The sequence below is a fragment of the Scomber japonicus genome, chromosome 1 (assembly GCF_027409825.1).
Source record: "Scomber japonicus isolate fScoJap1 chromosome 1, fScoJap1.pri, whole genome shotgun sequence".
NCBI lineage: Eukaryota > Metazoa > Chordata > Actinopteri > Scombriformes > Scombridae > Scomber > Scomber japonicus.
This window is the reverse complement of record NC_070578.1, coordinates 17,005,074-17,023,775: the sequence shown is the minus strand read 5'-3', so window position 1 is coordinate 17,023,775 and position 18,702 is coordinate 17,005,074. Positions and strand designations below refer to the sequence as shown.

The 18,702-nt window shown below is 39.1% G+C and overlaps 1 protein-coding gene across 1 annotated transcript in view; it reads right to left on the bottom strand.

Moving 5' to 3' along the window:
• The window catches only part of kif26ba (kinesin family member 26Ba), an 85,537-nt gene that overhangs the window by 17,804 nt on the left and 49,031 nt on the right, over window positions 1-18,702 (bottom strand). Inside the window, exons 6-11 of the mRNA XM_053340151.1 lie at window positions 10,045-10,260; window positions 9,352-9,445; window positions 4,688-4,833; window positions 4,226-4,342; window positions 2,463-2,649; window positions 1,016-1,211 (exon numbers count right to left, since the gene is read on the bottom strand). Of these exons, the coding sequence (XP_053196126.1) occupies window positions 1,016-1,211; window positions 2,463-2,649; window positions 4,226-4,342; window positions 4,688-4,833; window positions 9,352-9,445; window positions 10,045-10,260 (956 nt within the window). The remainder of the gene's footprint in view (window positions 1-1,015; window positions 1,212-2,462; window positions 2,650-4,225; window positions 4,343-4,687; window positions 4,834-9,351; window positions 9,446-10,044; window positions 10,261-18,702) is intronic.

Genomic DNA, 18,702 nt, shown 5'->3' with positions numbered 1-18,702 from the left:
TAGAATATTGGAGCTAATAGGCTTACTGCTCAAAAATAACAGCCAAATTTTAATTAAACAGGTGTTGGCAACTCTTATGTTTCCTGCTGACTATAACCTGCAGTGACACACTCCAACAGTTTTCAGCTTAGTTGTGCTCCTTAGACAATAATGCCACAGAATCACTGTCAGTTCATGGTTATAGAGAAGTGGTGGCAAACACGGCATACATCGGTAGCCAGTCCAAATCCCATCAAAATCCCACAACAGTCTGAGTCACCAGTGCCAAACTAGCACAGAAAGCAAAGCTCCGCAACGCTTTGCTTACAGCTTCAGTGTTAGGTAGTGGGTTGTTTTGCAATGTAAATGCAAGAGCTGGTGATTAAATTAACCCAGCAAGCAGCACAGAGCTACACAGCCTCAAGGAGAGTGGAAGAGCAAGCAGGAAGGAAGGAAGAAAAGAGGAATTAGATGAAGGGAAAGGTAAAAAGAAGATATTTACAATTCCATTTCAGATCCATATACTGTACTGCCTGGGCATAAACATTACAATACGGCAATTATACAAAAACACATACAGTATATCATTTAGGCATACATATAATTATTAATACACTTTTATCTCTGCTTTTTTAATTTTTGCCTTTTGTCTTTTGCCTTTCTTTACCCCAGTTTTCAGTCTCTGTCTGTATTGTCTCTCCTTCTCCTCTCTCTCTCCTTTGCTCTCACTGCTAGTCAATTAACCAGCAAAATGAATGTGATGAATATAACGACAGCAGCTGTTGTTGTTTATAACATTAAATCCCTCAGAACCTAAAGCAGCTTAAGATGAGATCTGTCGTCTGCTTTCCTTTCCTCTTCTGCACCAGCTCCAAAACATTCTGCTTTCCTCCTCAATCCGCCCTTCACTCCTTTCCATGTCTCGTCCTCCAAATTGTCGAGTGAGCCTCTTGTACACCTTTTTCATTTCCTTTCTTTATTCACAGCACATTTCCTCTCCTCTCACACACATACACCTGTGCACACACATGCCTACTTGTATGGGATGTGTTTGCTCCCATTGACCAGGGCCAGGATCACGTTTCCAAGGGCTGACAGAGAAAGGCACAGAGGGGCTGAGCCAGGTGAAGAGCTCTCTCTGCTTTTCCCACCTCCACCACCTCCACCTCCAAGTACTTTGACATCACAGCTGCCCAGGTCTAGCAGGTGGAGTCGACTGCGACCTCCTGACACTAACAAGATGGTAGAGTGGGTGAAGAGTGGAGGAGAAAAGAGAGATAAGGATAGAGAAAGGGGTGAGATGAGGATGAAAAGAGACAGGATAAAGTTATGTAAACATTTTAATCTGTAAACAAATGAGTCTTTCACTGTAGTGACCATGCCAAGTTTAAGTTGCAACAACAATCTGTCACAGAGGCAGATGTATAGATTTCCCCACACAGCATCAGCTCTTATGTATGTATGTGGAGATACGGACCACTTACTATGCATAAACATTACAGTATATATGAATTACTGTAACAAGTCAACAATAATACTGTGAATCAACAATGGTGGTCGTTTTAGTAGTATAGACCATGTGGTGCTATAAAAAAAATAGTATAAAAATATTACCCCTTAAACTCAGTACTGACATATTGTACAATCTCCTTATTTGAATCATAAAATGATGTACCAACATTAGCAAAGGTCATAGCTTGAGTTGTTTATGAATGTTTGTAGTGATGTAATGGAAAGTCTAGCCCTCTAAAGGTTAATATTATTAAAAATTGTAATTATGTGAGCCAGCCAGCCAGTTTTTGAACACTAGGTGTGTATATCATCATCAAACATCTTGTTATCTATATGTGATTTCTTCACCTTTCTCTCTGTATTACGCACATGTAGGCACAGACAGTACACTGACATATTTCTGTCTTATTCTCTCACATGTGCGTGCACTGAATGTTATTATTATCGCACTATTATCACTGGTATTTTTGTCAGAGATGTGTCTTTGTCAAACAGTCAAAATCACACAAGCTTGACATTAACACCCAGTTATTTATATAGACAAGAGTGAATCTGTGAATTAATATAAACAGAAAATCTATATAGGGATCATACAGTCTATAATAGGTAAGTATACAACTCTGTCAAGGATTTAGATCCTTTAGCTCCCTATTTATCCATAGTGACTATACAGTACGTATATAGATTGATCTGTCATTATTGTTTATCATATTTCTTCCATGTGGTGAAGCAATATATTAATATTAAATAGCATGTTTGTGTCTATTTTGATTCTGTTCATGTTGCTAGATGTGGGGCTCACAGCAGGCTGCATGCAATATGATAACAACAGTGATGATTGTGTATTATTTGCAGTAGTTGAAGCAGCTGTAATAGCTTATGAAGTATTAATGTTAATAGTAACATTAGAAAAAGTGGGGCCAGTATAAAACACTAATGAAAGCAATAATAGTGTCGAAGCCAATACTTACTTCCTCCTTTGCCTGTCTTTTCCATGCGATACTGGTATATGTGTAACGTGAACAGCATGTGTGAGTTCCTGTGTTCTTCCTCTGTGGTGTTGGGACGTCTGCTACTGTGTCGAGCTGCTATGGCTGCATCCAGGAACCAGGCTGCCTTCTCTGGGGTTGGAGCCCGCAGTTCTGACTGGTTCTGGAGCTGGAAAATGTGTAGAAAGAGAAAAAAAATCACAGTTGGTATAGTCAATTAAAACATTTCTAATTTATCTGCAGGTGTGAGAGAAATAGATAGAGGAAAGGAGAGACGAGTAATACAGAGAGTGAATGTGTGTGGTACTGCAGGATATCATTACTGATGAGATTATGTCAGATTAGTTAAGGATTACACAGATGTGCTTGTATCAGACCCTCTAATCCTATAAACATATAACTGCAACCACACACACATGCACACACACACACACCCACTCATTAACACGCTGTCTGTCACTCAGTTGTGTTTGGCTCCCCTTTACAAACATGTACATGCCATACCAGTATAGAGCACTGTACACTGCACACTGTTCAGACTGGGTCACACTGGTATGTAGTTACCAACTTGTCAAAACATCAAACACAAAAAAGCTCATTTTAAAAAATGGATGATGATAATTATCATGATAATCAGAATTAGTTTTTTGTCTAAATCTTGTTAATCAGTTAAAAGTTCAAATTATGGTCTGATATTTTATTTTGTGTGCACACACAGCTCCTCTATGTCTGCCCTCTTATTGGGCACCAACGCCAGTTACCTAAAGTCTATAACAATGATTCCCCTGCATGTCAGTGATCCTTTGTCCAACTTTATGCTCATGTTTTGGCTTTGTCTGTCTTTAAGTTAATATCAGATAGAGACTTTTTAATATTACGTCAGATATAGCTGAAGAAACATTTGCACCAAACTAAACTCATTCTGACTGATTCTAAATGAACTGTCAAAAGCAGCTATTTCTAAACCGAGTGTTTTAGAAATGCCCAGCGCAAAAAGACTCTGTGGGCATACTAAGCCTCTCATATGATATCTGCTGCTCCAAAGTAAGTGTGTAAACAAGTGCCGGTGTGCAAACCTGTGGTAGCTGAAACAACTGCCTGAGGCTATAAAAACAAAAATAAAACATATTGATACAAGCCCCGGAGCAGTTCACATACACATATTCAGAATTCAATCTACAGAAGCCATATTGCATAAAACAATGCAGCTGTCGGATGTTTATATGTGTGCATGTGTGTTTGGGACTCCCATGACACACTGAGCTCCTCACTCCTCCTCCCTCTCTCTCTCTGTCCATCTATCTATATCCATAACAGTCATGTACTATTAATGCATTCAATAACCTAAACTCCTTTCCTGGAGTTGTCTGTGCTTTCTCGTCTCACAGGTAATCTGGGCCTGTAGATGTCCAGATGACTCCATGTCCCGGACCTACTAGCTTCATTGTTGATTTTCATTGTGCTTCTCTCCTCTATCCTTCCTCTCTCTCCTCTCTACCCCAACCGGTCGAGGCAGATGGCCGCCCACTTTGAGTCTGGTTCTGCCTGAGGTTTCTTCCTGTTAAAAGGGAGTTTTTTCTTGCCACTGTTGCCAAAGGTTTGCTCATGTGGGAATGTTGGGTCTCTTTAAAGTTAAAACCTGAAGAGTACGGTTTAGAACCTGCTCTATGTGTAAAGTGCCTTGAGATAACTCTGTCGTGATTTGGCGCTATACAAATAAAGATTGATTGATTGATTGATTATACCTGCATGCCACAGATGGGGTCTTCAAACAGGTAGACTCCAGGTGACTGCCCATCCTGTAAGCTGCCTGTAGCCACTTCAGACAGCAAGTCCTTAAGGTTCTCCTCTTTTCCCCAAACCTACAAACACACAAATACATACAAACACATACAAACACACACTGAGAACTCTATATCATAAAAAAGTTGTGTAATATAGTGATAGTCACTATCTTTTATTTTCTGCCAAAATATTTTCCCACATCGTTCCAAGACAAAAGTCTTTTCAGACAAATTTAAAGGGAACTGTCTAGCCTACTTCTGTCGGCGGGCACTTTCTGATGTAATGTAGTGTGTTCTTGCAAGCATGACTGCCACTACTACTTAGAAAAGAGACTCCTTTCAAAAATGCCTGCACCAATGTAACAGCACCTGTTTGACTCTGCAGGGACTGTTTCAAATTGAAATCTCATCAGTAACACTGACCTCGACAGCAGACACACGAACAGAGAAGCGAGCTCCTGTTTTTTCTTTTCTCTCATCAATAAGCTTAAACAGCCAGGAGATAGCGCAGGGGATTATACCCAGACTCTGAAGAGAGTCATCCCGGCCAATCATCGTGTAGGATTTGCCTGGATGAGACAGACAGAAAGAAAGGGAAGAATGAATCGAAAATGATGATATGTCAAAAAGAACATCATCAAAAAAGACTCACAGGAAATATCATTGTGAATGTGCATATAAAGTGTGTTTGAGTGCCTGAACATGCATGTGCACATGGGGCCTACAGATCTGTCCCTTTGAGCCACAACATGATTACCCCCCTGCACCTGCTCCGGCTGTCAGGAGTTGGAGATCAAACACACACCTAAACAAAGCCATATGTCACACCTAACAATCACACCTACATGAACACTTGTACAAAAACACAGGATATCAAAAGCCTGACTCCTGTGATGCAGGGTAAAGAAATGTGTGTGATTTGTTCAGAGATAAGATGGAGGGGAGGTTGTCATATACACTGTAATTTTACATCACTCTCCCTCAATGTTTCCTGGAGCATCTAGACTTACTGTCAAAACAAAGATGCATTTCATGATTTGTCACAAAAACATCCTTTTAAACAAGAGGGGAATTTGTTAAAAACACAAAAAGAGTTCTATTTGGCACAAGAGGAGGTTTGCACTTATACTGTTTATTTAACATCTTTAAAGTGTGACGCTCAAACTGTTCCAGATAGAACCACACAATAATGTAAATATGTCATTGAAGAGTCTTTTAAATGTAGTAATCAGCTGCACAAAAGAACAACACTGGGTCATTTATTCCAATTTAACTCATTTATCAGTTGATTTCTTTTTATTTAAAACATTAGATGGACTTCCTCACTCATTATAGCTCTGTTATAGTATCTCTGTTATAACCGAAGAGCACTTGAACAACACTTCTTTACCTTTCAGGCCTGTATGTATGAGAAAGCCTTAAATTACACATCTACGAGAGTGTTTGTGTGCCTCTACAGTGTTTCCTTCTGTTCTGACTACCTCAGGCTGTCAAGACATGGTCAGCTTGATGACTTCTCCACTGACTAACACAACACTACTACATAGTGATGCTTTGCTACAGGCAATAACACATAGTGTGTGGTTGATGTATATTCCTGGTAATTGGTCTTATAAAGCAGTTGACGGCAAGAAAGTGTGTGAGAGAACAAGGCGGTACTGAATCATCATTTCTATGGCGTAATAATAAATCTATCAGACATAAATTATAAATAGAGGATTCAATTAAATTCCTAAAGTTCATCCATTTATTTCAGTATCATCTGAGCTTTTATTCGTTTTTTCTCTATTCCATGAAAACCTTGTTACTCTTTGTGAAAGTGTGCATATGTGTGCACAAGTAGACTTATCTCTGTCTGAGCCCCCACATGTGTCTACAGCCAAGGGCCACAGAGCCCAAGATAAATGCTCATTGTGTTACTTTCCTCATTTTAATTAGAAAAAAGGTAAAACCCTTATAATGCAGCCTCATTAAGATCCATGGCCTAAGGTGAGCTATATCACAAAGAATTATCTCATCTGCTTTTACAGCAGCAGCCATTTAAACTGAAACTAGCAAAGTCAAGGTAGCCCCATTGCACTACCAATAACAGTAAAATTGATTAAAAGAGCAAACAGTCTTTGATGGATTTCTCAATCATATAAAACCGCTTCCAGGACCAAAACCGGTTACTGAACATCAGTCAGCACAATCACACACTGACAATCAGAGGTCTGCTTTGGGGCGTGTTAGACATATTTTTTCTAGTCTCACTCATATTATACAGCATGAATCATCATTATGGATCACGACAGGCGTTTTTCATGTGTCAATATTGACAGCTAAATGAAAACATGCTGGGTTTGTGTCTTGGGAGAGATGCGGTGATTATACGTGCGTCTGTTTGTTTGATGTGTCTGTGGGAGGGAGAGGAGGTGCCCAGGACTGGAAAAACCAAACCTTGAAAACCAAATTTAAGACATAATTCTTGTTTATCGCAACTTGGATCTTATTTCTGTACTTTATCAATAATATTATTTATACTGACTAAGATAATTAGATTGCTAGAATTGAGTAGAATAGAATTTCACAAGGAGACAGACGCAGGCTTTAAACAGATCCTGGGTAAGCTGTATCTGTTTGAGAGAGAAAATGATGGCAAACAGTCAAACTATTTCCCAAACTGTCTGTTGTAAATATACAGGGTGCCCACGTTATTAGGAACACCTGCGCTTCTAATGCAATCAGATTCCTAAGATTTTGTCCATTCAATACAAGAGGGGGGCAAAATATTAGTAACAGTTTTCAATATAATAATGCACTATAAAAATATAATGCACTCCAGTACACCACCACAACCCACTATGACCTCAGTAATAAACAGTATGCTGTTATGTGACAATGTGAACAAAAACTGAAAATGTATAAACTTCGTAAAAGTATAATTAATGGCAGAGCTGTTGTTGATTTTATTAGATTGCACAGGTGTTCCCGATAAAGTGCTGGCTGAGTATGCATCACAGTTTACAGATTGACTTCCAGGTCAAACATATCACCCGCTGTTCTTATCATAGTTGTTGTTATATTCATGGTTTTCCTACTCAATGAGGGATTATTACAGACATTACGTATATGTTCTTTTTCAGCTTAATATCCATATAAAGTTAATTAAATAATCTCAGACTTTATTGTACCCATGTTGATATGTTCCTGAATGCAGCAAATGAACAGATCTGATATAAAAAAAACAAAAAACAAAATAAGGACCCAGTTGTAAAAAAAAAGGCTAAATTATTTAATAAAATAAATGAGAAAGACGAAAACATAATTTGACAATAATTAATGAATTAGTTTACTGTTACTACAGAAGGGACAAACTCCCTGCAGCACAATGAAGAAAACACAGTGGTGTGTGTGTGTATTTTTTCTTTTTACACTGAAATTGCATCACAGCTTGTTTCAGTAAATGGCTCAGCTATTAAAACAGTTAAAACAAGTGTTGCCACCTGAACTGCCAGGGGCGGACTTTAGCATTACGCAAAGTCGGCAATAAACAGCTATACATTTATAATGATGCTTAGATATGAGACATATAAAATTATGTCACAATTCTAACCCAAAATTATTTACAAAAGGGTCCCAAAGCACTTCAAAAAAGTACTGCCAATGTACTGCACAATCCATCTTCTCATGCTCTACAGATTGATGGAGTATATCATCACTAGAGGAGCAGCTGTGACCTCTCAGCCTTGTACAGACACTCCTCAAGGATATTTGTAATTTAACACAGCTTCAAACAGTGCATTTATCACAGTGCACATTTCAAGAGAATAAACTAGTGAAACAATGATTGTAAAACTCCAAAAGGTAATCTGTTTTTCAGTTGCTCTCTCTGAAACAGCTAGCAGGACAGTTACCAATGTTTTCCTGTTGCATCGACTCACTTGATCGATGATGGGAGCACCAACCCTCTTCCCACCAAACTCTCAGGAAACAGACAAAGACAATGATGACAATATAAGTAAAACTGCATTCAAGGAAGCGGGAGAGTCAATTCGTAGGCCATAAGAAAACAAACATGCTTTCAGGGAGAAAGGTTGAGTGATCAGTTCATGTCAGATAATCTGGTGAATGAAGTCATCCACCTCCTTAAGACCACATGTTGAAAGGTAACCAAGTACATATACTCAAGTGTCATCCTTGTAGTTAAGAGGTACATGTACGTTACAAAATATATGATCAGCAAATAAAATTGTAGCAAATCACTACTTTAGAAAGTTCATCCATTGAGGTTTCACACAGTCCACCCCCTCAATCAGTTGTTGCATATGATACATTTCTATAGATTAAACTATACAGCTGTATATAAAGTAGCTAAAATTAGCCTCACCTTGAACAGACATTAAGTAAATGTACAGTGTGCTAATAATACTTCTGCAGTTAAAGTAAAATCTTGAATGCAGGATACAGTATTGTTAGTGTAGTAGTAGTAGTTTAAAGTGTTGATTACTTGCCAGTACCAACATTCTCATTTAGACAAAGGGTGGGCACTAAGGAGACCCCATGACTGACTTTGCCTTGGGCCTTCAAATCACTAAATCCGCCCCTGTGAACTGCAGTGTTTAAACTCTCCGCCTTTCTCCTCTCCCAGCAATTCAAGGGGACTTAGACACTCCAACTGGATGTAGGAAGATCACAAGCCAAGAAGGATAATACTGCTTGCAAGTACAGGAATAAACACAACAGGGGCTGACCCAGGGTTGAAGAATATGAGTGTGTATTGGTGATGGTTGGGGGGGGTCTTTGTTTGTGCCTGTGTGTGTGTTGGTGCAGACATGTTGCAGTGTGCAGGGAGAGGTCCTGACCCTGTTTAAGACAGCCTCTCTAAAAACCAGCTTCCGGAGGATTAGGGAGAGAAAAAGGAAGACAGAGCAGACTGAGAGAGCTTTCAGCTTCAGCACACACTAATCCTCTTCTTTCTCTCTCTGATAGATGAGGGCCAGTGGAGACAGACTCACACTGACGGACGGACACACATTAAAGATGGCTCGCCAGCCACACATGCGTCAATTTTGTTGCCTGTGTGTGAGTCTGTGTGTGACTGTTACCCAGCTTGGAGTGTCCAAAGCAGAAGACACAGCCATCTGCTCCATTCACCACCGACTGAATCACCTCGGCAACTGTTCCCGCGCACACCTCCGCCTAACAACAGGCAGACAGAGAGAGAAATTAAGAAAGATGTGCAGAGAGGGTAATAAAACTGTAAATACCTAAAAATACAGATACAACTGGTCCATTTGAGCACTGGTGTTGTGTGTTTGCCTTTTGTCAGTTCATAAAGTCTTTACAATGGTTATAATTACTTTTTGTTACAGCTACAACCACTTCTATCATGTTGTGCAATGAAAGGTGTCAAATATGAGTCACAGTGAAACCGCTTTTGATTTAGCTGAATTGATGCTATTATTAATAGTGAATTTCATTAAAATGTTAGTAATTTTGTCACAAGAGTCTTTACTCTACTGTGATTTTTTGGGGGGTAAGTAGACATATGTAGCTATCAGAAATGTCAAATATCCAACTTGGAACTGTAACTAGGAGTCTGACATAAGCCGTTTTTCCCACTTTGACACACCAAATGTGGTCGGTATAATATGGTATGATTACGGCTACAGTCTGTTTTTTGTGTAAAGTTGGGATTGAAGAAAACCTTCAGTACCTGTACCTGTCAGTGCACTGCCATGTGATTTTACATCAAAATCACTCCTAAGTCCTTTAAGCCACAAACTCTTTTCTCTTACCTGTGATGCGTCAGGAGGGAACGCAGCATCAAAGCTGAACATCTTTGGAGGGACCTGATTTGCTCCTGCCTTTTTCTGGGAGGCAGTGCTTGATGTCTGATTGGCTGAGGGGTCCATGATAGTGACTTGTTTCTTCCTGGGATCCACTTTGAGAAAGGAACTGGACTCAGTTGCATCCGACCGGGACACTGGACACACACGTACCATCACTTTCACCTAAGGGGTAAGAAAAGACACATTTAAATAGAACTAATAAAAAAGGCCAAAAACAACTTTACAAGTCTTCCCATTACATAATACAGAGATTTAACAAACCATAAACTATTTCACTGGTTTGTTTTGTTATTTTTGATAAATCTCTGATCTGATCTGAAACTAGAGACATAAGAGAAACATTCAAACATTCAAAAATGTGTGATAAAAGTAAAGGGCTTTTTGTAAAAACTTTGGCAATGTCTTTGCAGCTCCTCAGAGATGACTCACGTTAGCACTTTTCTTTCGACTCTCTGAGAATAAAGTGTGGTTTTCACGTTGCTTGTTGGTTAACACTTCTTGCACTAATTAACCAATTCTTCGTTACTTTCAAGACACTGAAAGCTTTTTCTGCAGAGACTTGCCAAAATGTGACGCATGAACAGCTTTGACATTTTTGAGGGAATGTTGCCAGAAGGCATTTGAACTAATGTGCACGTAAGCTGTGACAATCGACTCCCAAGGAGTGACAGCATTCAGCTTTTTTGTTCTGTTCTTACATGAGCACTGTATGTACACATTTTCTCTTTCATTTTCTCTTTTCTCTTTCCCTCATCACCTTATTCCCCTGTAAGTGCTTCTGCTCCTTTCTTTCTACCCTCTCCTCCTTTACCCGTCACTCTTTTGTCATGTTCTATCCTAAATAGTTTCCTTTTTCTGCCCCCCATAGTCCCCCCCCCCCCCCCCCTCCCCCACCCACTTCCTCCTCTACCTGCAGCTCATTGCCACACATCAAAAGCCTGAAGTGCAGGAATCCTATTTTAGGTTCCTCTCCTCCTCTCGTTCTTTCTTTCCTCCCACTCCTGTCACAAACTGTTAGCAGCCGCAATTTACCGCATGACAGCAACTGTTGTTTTCTTTGATATCGGAGGAAGCAAAACGCTGTGTCATCAAATCTGAGTGCAATCCAGAACATTATACCACATAAGCAACATTTTCTCTGTTAGTTGGAGATGTTTTAAAGTTTGGGGTATGTTCTAGCTGTTTATTATTACTACTCCTCTCTTTCATCTGGGTGAATTAGTCTTTTTCTCTCTCATTCAGTCCATTTCTCTACCACTTTCAATGGCACTTTCTTCCTGTTACACGCTGCATGTTATTGAGAAGATTCACATAAGATTTACGCTTCTGACAAGTAAGAGAGAGAGTTTAAAGCTGGTGATTGGCGTCAGATACTGTGAGTGCATATGATTCAGTCTTGACAACTGTCCCTGATCATCAAAGTCTCATACTGACACTGTGACATTGATTGATCCTGTTTCATCTTTAATTGTGCTGTGTTATTGTTTTGACTTGAGCAAAAATTCTGTCTCAAACCAGGTGTTTGCTTTTTTTAATCTGATTGTAATCTAATTTACCTCATCTTTGCAAAACAATAAAAAAGTGCAAAACCAATCAAAAACTTTTCAGTCCATCAGTAGTCCCTGACTCTTTAGCTTTAAGTTCCCCGGTCTATTTGGGGCATTGACTGCACCACTTGTGCCTCGCATTTGTTACATGTTGTACATGTTCTACATTTTATCATCCCTGTTTGTAAATTGCCAAATCTTGAACAATTTAATGTCAATATTTCATTACTGTTTTCTTTCAAAAGTTGAATCTCAACACATCAGATAACCTGAAACGTAAGGAGATATAAACCCACGTCCAGGCAGATCAAAAACTGTGAAAAATATGTGGATCTTCAACAACAAGGATGTAACAGGCTCAGCCTGTTTGGAGTTTACAGTGTACAAACATGGTCATGTATGATGACCAGACTGTGAAATTTGAATTACTGGAAGTTCACAGTAAATTGGCTACAGCTTGAAATGTGGATGGCACAAAGCAGATTGTTTTGGCCATGCAAATAGCGGAATATCCTGCAAACAACAAAGCTGCTGACAGTTTACACTGCAGAGCCTGACAGGCAGGAGATAAGCAATTTCTCATCCTTATATTCTTAACTCTATGAGTTGACAGAAACTGCACACATGCATCATTTGATTTGGCCTCTGTGAGACTACAGTCTCATCCGGGGAAGAAGCACAGGTTCAGCCTCGCCCTCAGTCCTCCAAAGGACACATGTTTAGACCATATCCTTTAAGATCCAAACATTAATGAGGATACAGCATCTGTGTGTAAACCGCCTCTCCCTAATACATGCTGAGACAGGCTGTAGGCTACCAAGTGTTGTATATATAACTGATGGGTGGATGAATAGAGTATAAGTAGTTTTGTATTTCTGCAAGAAATAAGTTGTCACAGACTGAAATAAGCAGGATCATCTCTGTTATTTTATAATCTTATACTATTAAATGTGTGATAACTCAACTTTACCTAACAGTGTACTGCAACAAAAGAAAAATCTGTTTTTTTCTGGTTTTTTTGTGTTTTCTAATCATCAGAGTGTTTTATATCTGTAGTGCGCAGAGGTGCAGGGCAGATGAAAAGACTACAGTGTTCATGTGGCTCCTAAGAGGAAAAGAGCAGCACGAGGAGAGATATTCTGTCTGTGCTTGTTAGCACAGATGAATCATCGTCTGAAGTGTGATTCTGCACTGCGCTTCCAGTTAAACACCACCATGGGATTATAATATCACTGAGTACTCTTAAAGCACTCATGACTTCTGACGTTTTATCTCATTATCGATAAATCTACCAATTTTTTCATTACTTGTCCATCACAATTTCAAATTAAGTACAAGGTTGATGTCTACAGATGTTTTATCAAACCAACAGTCCAAAACCTAAAGAGGCTTCTCTCTCTTTTTCTGACAATATATGAATCCATTAATCAACTAATCATTTCAGCGCTACTCTAAACTCCACTGCACTCTGAGTTAAAGCATTAAAAGAATAAAGCAAGGATTGTTAATGAGTTCAATTATATTTATATTGGTATATATATATATATATATATATATATATATATATATATATATATATATACCAACAGACCCATTTACTGTGAACAGGAATCATAAATTAATAAATATGGGTAAACAAGGAACACAAATCAGCGAAAAGAAAACTAATGAGCAAAATAAAAGTCTATTGATCACAGTGCCTCTCAAATGCTGAAAATATATTTTCCATTAGTATTTTCAGATGTAATTGACCAAACCTTGTTTTAATACTTATTCTATTGTGCACTAGCTCATATGTAGCTTGACGTGATCTCTCAAGCAAATAGGAGTAATTTCCCACCATATAATTGTACTGTTATAGCATCAACAATCTATACATACCAGATTTTTAATCCACATCCTTTCTTGCCACAAATTATTTGTTATACACTACCAGTCAAAAGTTTTAGAACACCAGTGAACAACAAAATGTTTTCAAGCTTACCATCTTGGTCTTTTTTCCTAAGGTAGTTCTGGCATAGCTTGGACTTATGTTTTGGGTCATTATCTTGCTGTAGGATGAACCCCTGACCAACTATGTGCATACCAGAGGATACTGCATGGTGCTGCAGAATGCTGTGGTAGCCGACCCTGGATCCAGAAAAACAGCCCCAGACCATCATGCTTCCTCCTCCATATTTGACAGTTAATGTCACACACTGAGGAACCATCCTTTTGCCTACTCGACGGCGTACAAAACTCCTGCGTGATGAACAGAATATTTTAAATTTTGATTCATCAGTCCATAACACCTTCTTCCAGTCTTCAGTAGTCATTGGTGGTGTTTCATGGCCCAGGCAAGCCTCTTATTCTTATTCTGACGTCTTAGCAATGGCTTTCTTGCTGCAACTCGACCTGTCAAACCTGCAACTCCAAGTCTTCTCTTCACAGTTGAAACTGAGACTTGCTTACTACGACCACTATTAACCTGTGCTTGAAGCTGTTGTCCTGTGAGCCGCCTATCATGTATAATTTTCAGTTTTGGGTAACCTTACCTTTTATCAAGCTATTCATTGGACTTGCACTGCTTGAATTTCAATAAAAAAATGGAAAAATTGGGGTGTTCTAAAACTTTTGACCGGTAGTGTATATCATATCATGGCCTTGGGGCAAAAAAGTAAAGGGAAACCAGAATAAGGTCATGTTAAAATGACTGAACTCATCTCAAATCAAGTGTATTACATAAAGAATATGAGCATAAAGCCTGCGTTTAGCTGGTAACTAATAAGATAGTAAAGATAGAAAAAAGATAGTATATATACATTTATCTCTATCTCTCTCTTTCACTCACACTCACCTAATAACACATTAACTGGCTTTCCTTTGGTTGCAGCATTAAATGGTCCATGGGCCATTTAAGAGAGCTGGTTCAATACATTGTGTTGAGTGTTTGTGTCTTTCTCAGATGAAGATAATGATGTGTATGTGTAAATTTAAAAGTGATGCCTTGTATTCATGGATGTGAGATAAACTGAAGAGCCTCCTGAATGCAATAAATATGTAACCTTGGTGACCCAGGTAACCTAGGATAGTATGGCTTAATGCCAGGTCAACATTTTGTGGTTAATAAAAAAATCCCATAGCGGTGCACAAACACACACACACTCTCTCTCTCTCTCTCTCTCTCTCTCTCTCTCTCTCTCTCTCTCTATGTCTCACACACACACACACACACACACACACACACACACACACACACACACACACTTACATTCGGTGCTATGCCCTCTGCTGACCCCAATAAAAGAGCCCATCACATCAGTAAGAGCCTTGAGGAAGGATCTTACCATTGCAAGCTTTACAAGGCGTAAAGTCCCCCCCCGGGGGGCCCATTTCCTCCTCATGTTGAAGAGTGTGAAAGGTAAGAGTGTGTGTGTGTGTGTGTGTGTGTGTTTGTGTGTGTGTGTGTGTGTGTGTGTGTGTGTGTGTGTGTGTGTGTGTGTGTGTGTGTGTGTGTGTGTGTGTGTGTGTGAGTGGGTGGGTATGAGACTGAGGTTTAAATGGGGCCATAATGCTATTTAACATCCATCTCTCAAAATATTGAGGATGTATGTGATGCCATCTACCTACATACCCCTTTTAAAAGCTCTGTTGGGATGAAATTGATGCATCAGAACAATTATTGTTCCAGCTTCATGAGATGTAATTTTCCCCCAACTATTTATGCTGTAAGCACATCACTGAACCTCCTTTATAAAAGTGCCACAAATGGTTAATACATCCGGGTTAGTTAAAAACGTTTTTTTTTAAAGTCACCTGTTGGCTCTGAAAGCAACATCTGGGCTCAATGCTTAGCTTAAGAGGTTTAGACCTGAGTCAAGCTCAGTTGTGTTTGTACTTAAACCCACGACTACACTATTCTCAGAAGATCCTTGGCCTACTTCCACCGGTGAATCAATACATGTGGCAAAGCTTCACAGCCAATATCATGCAGACACATACATTCAGGAACAGCTTGACGACAACACACAAAACTAATGGACTCTTTGTTGTGTTTATTGAATAAAAGAGAGCAATGGTGAAAAGCAAGGAAGAGGTAATGATGTTTGTTTCACAAGAGAGATGCAGAGAAATAGGTCACACACAACACAACTCTCCAGATAGTAACACAACTCTCTCTCTGTCCATGTCTTTCTTGATCCCTACATATCCCTTCATCCCTCTTTCCCCCTCCTCTATTCTCCCTACCAGATATCTCCGCCCGGCTCTCACAGCCTCTCAGTTTCACAGCACGTACACACTTCTCCTGTCTTCAATCTCCCTTTTCGTGTGTGAAAAATCGCATTGCTCGATATCACTGTCCACCCACTCCATTCCCTCCATTTCTTTATCATCTCCCTCTTATCCCTGTCTCACTTTCTCTCCCCTTCTCAGAACAAATGACAAGACAAATCGCAGCCTCTTCCTGCCATCCATTCAATACTTTGGTCTTTCTTCTTACAGTTTGTGCTGCAGTGAATGCTGATGCAGAGTGGTGAGCAGCTGAAATACACAACAGGGGTTTGGAGACTGCTTTGGAGAAGTGAGTGTTTCATCGACAATTTTTTGTACTTTGACTCTTAATTGCTATTAAGGACAACTGCCATCTGTGCTCTCGTAAAATGTGTCTCAGCATGTATGATTATTAATTTTATTATGCATAATTTGTGTTTTAAGGAACCGTGTCTGACATAAAAGTCTGCTGAACATGTCTGGAACAGCTTGAGGGTTCATATTCATGCTAAAGGGTACATGCAGTGACAGATGTTGAGGCCTTTAGAAACTGACCCGATCCCTTATACACTGTTCTTCCTGCCCCTCCACTTTGTACACCACACTCAGGAACAATGAAGTCTTCCAGCCAATTTAAGTAAAGGAATTCAGCTAAACAGCAACAAACAACCCTGAGCAGAGAGAAGATTGTTCAATAGTCCCTCACAGCAGTGCTTCATTACTATTGGCTGGAAAATCAATAAGAGACTGAGACTGAGCTCTAATTGGTTGCCAAAGACTGCAGAAACACACATTTGTGCAAACCCATGTACAGAGAGATACAAATACCATATGGGAATAGCAACTTCAGGTCTCAGATCAATTCTAATTTTAACTAATTTATTCATTCCCATTGAGCTTGTAAGATCCATGTTGCCTATTCTCAGTTTGATGTACTACAGAGATGTTTGCTCAGCAACTACAGTAGAAATGATGAAATAACAAAACACACACAGCTTGGACCGTCCAAGATAACTACACTAACAAAATTAAATGTTCAACAAAATGTTATTTGCCTTTATACTGTACAATTAAAAAAAAACCACTCTATTTCTAACATTAAAGTATAAGGCTGGTGATGGTTTTACTATTCTTATTAAAGATTAAAGAATCACGCCTGTTTTAGTGGTTTATTCCTCTGTGCCATAAAACTCTGTTGTCATCCAAAAACTAAAACATAAATGAACCACACCATTTCTCTGGGTGACATTTTCCGTTTATTACGATGAACACTGTAGTTTATCCTTTAATGCCACATACACGTCTTGCTGCCATACATACTCCCTAGTGCACCAAATGTGTATCAATCTGTGCTGAAAGTGGTTGCCAACAACACTTTTTACTACTGCCTGAGTAACATTTGCTAACATCTATTCCTCTCAGCTGTTTTAGTATTAAAATGAAAATTTGTGAGCTGCTCTTAAAAATGTAAATTGAATGAGTAAACTTGGGGATTAGAAAGTATTGAGACACTAACACATTCTTGGCTTTGATCTTCTCATGGGATTTGTTGACCATAAGAAAATGCCAAAGCTATGATTAACCCCTGTCCAGACACTGCTTTCCCCACTGCTATAAACATCAGTTGTTTTCAGTTTATGTGTGGAATTACAAATTATAGCTCATATTGAATATAATGGTCCATTGCTTTGACTTGGCAATTTACAGCAAAATGCTGAATTACTGTACATTTTCTCTCAACATAATGACAAAATGTTGTCAATTAACATATCTGGCAAGTTGCATATTGTACAGTGACATGAAGTGCAACATGTTTAATAGGTTTAAGAGAAACTATGATTTTTCATTAACTTTAACCAAAGTGATTTTGTTGCCTAAGTCAGACCACACACTGGACTCAAGATGCAAACTGGGGTTGTCAAAACTGTTGTCAAAATGTTGTGTGCTCTCCTTCCTGCGACTTCAGTGCAATGTATAAATGTGAAATATAATCCAGGCAGTAATTACGTTCGTCGAAATAACATAATTGGGAATGCAATTTAGTTGTATATGAACGTAAGTTGTCGGCGAGAGAGTTATTTATTAAAAAATATGTATATATTATAAAATATGTATATATAGACATCTGTACATATTGTAGCCTGAAACTAACTTCAAACTTCGAACTACTGTTTTTACCGATGAGTATCAACCAGGAGAACTGCAATCATTCAATATGGTGAGTGATTTGTGTTATTTCATGCTATAAATTAATCAGCCAAGGGTAAAATGAATGCTTTTTGGTTGAAGAAGAATTGAATTACCTGGCTCACAGGTTTGCTACCACATTTAAATCAAGTAGATTGAATTTGTGTAGCTTTTGTCTCAGAGGCCCAGATTAATTTACAATCTCAGCATGATACTGTACGTACCCCTCTATGATGAGACCCTCAATTCAGATAAGGAATATCTCCACAAAAAGAAAAACAGACATGGAAGTATTTAGAATCAGGTCATGCTGGGCATAATGTGATGTTTACACACTCCGGCTCTGCCAATACTGACAGCATTAATATTTCATTTACGAGGTAACAGACTCACTCACTCATTTAGATACAAGACACACAGACATCCAGAGAGACATGAGGACACACGGACACACTAATGCCAGTGGAAAATGCACTTGCACAAGCTCGCTCATGACACAGACGCACACAGCTTGTGGCCTGAGAGGGATCGTAGCTGCTATTAAAAATTGATTCGCTGTCATAGCATCATTTTCCCCCAAGGTCAAGTCGCAATCTGTGTGTGTGTGTGTGTGTGTGTG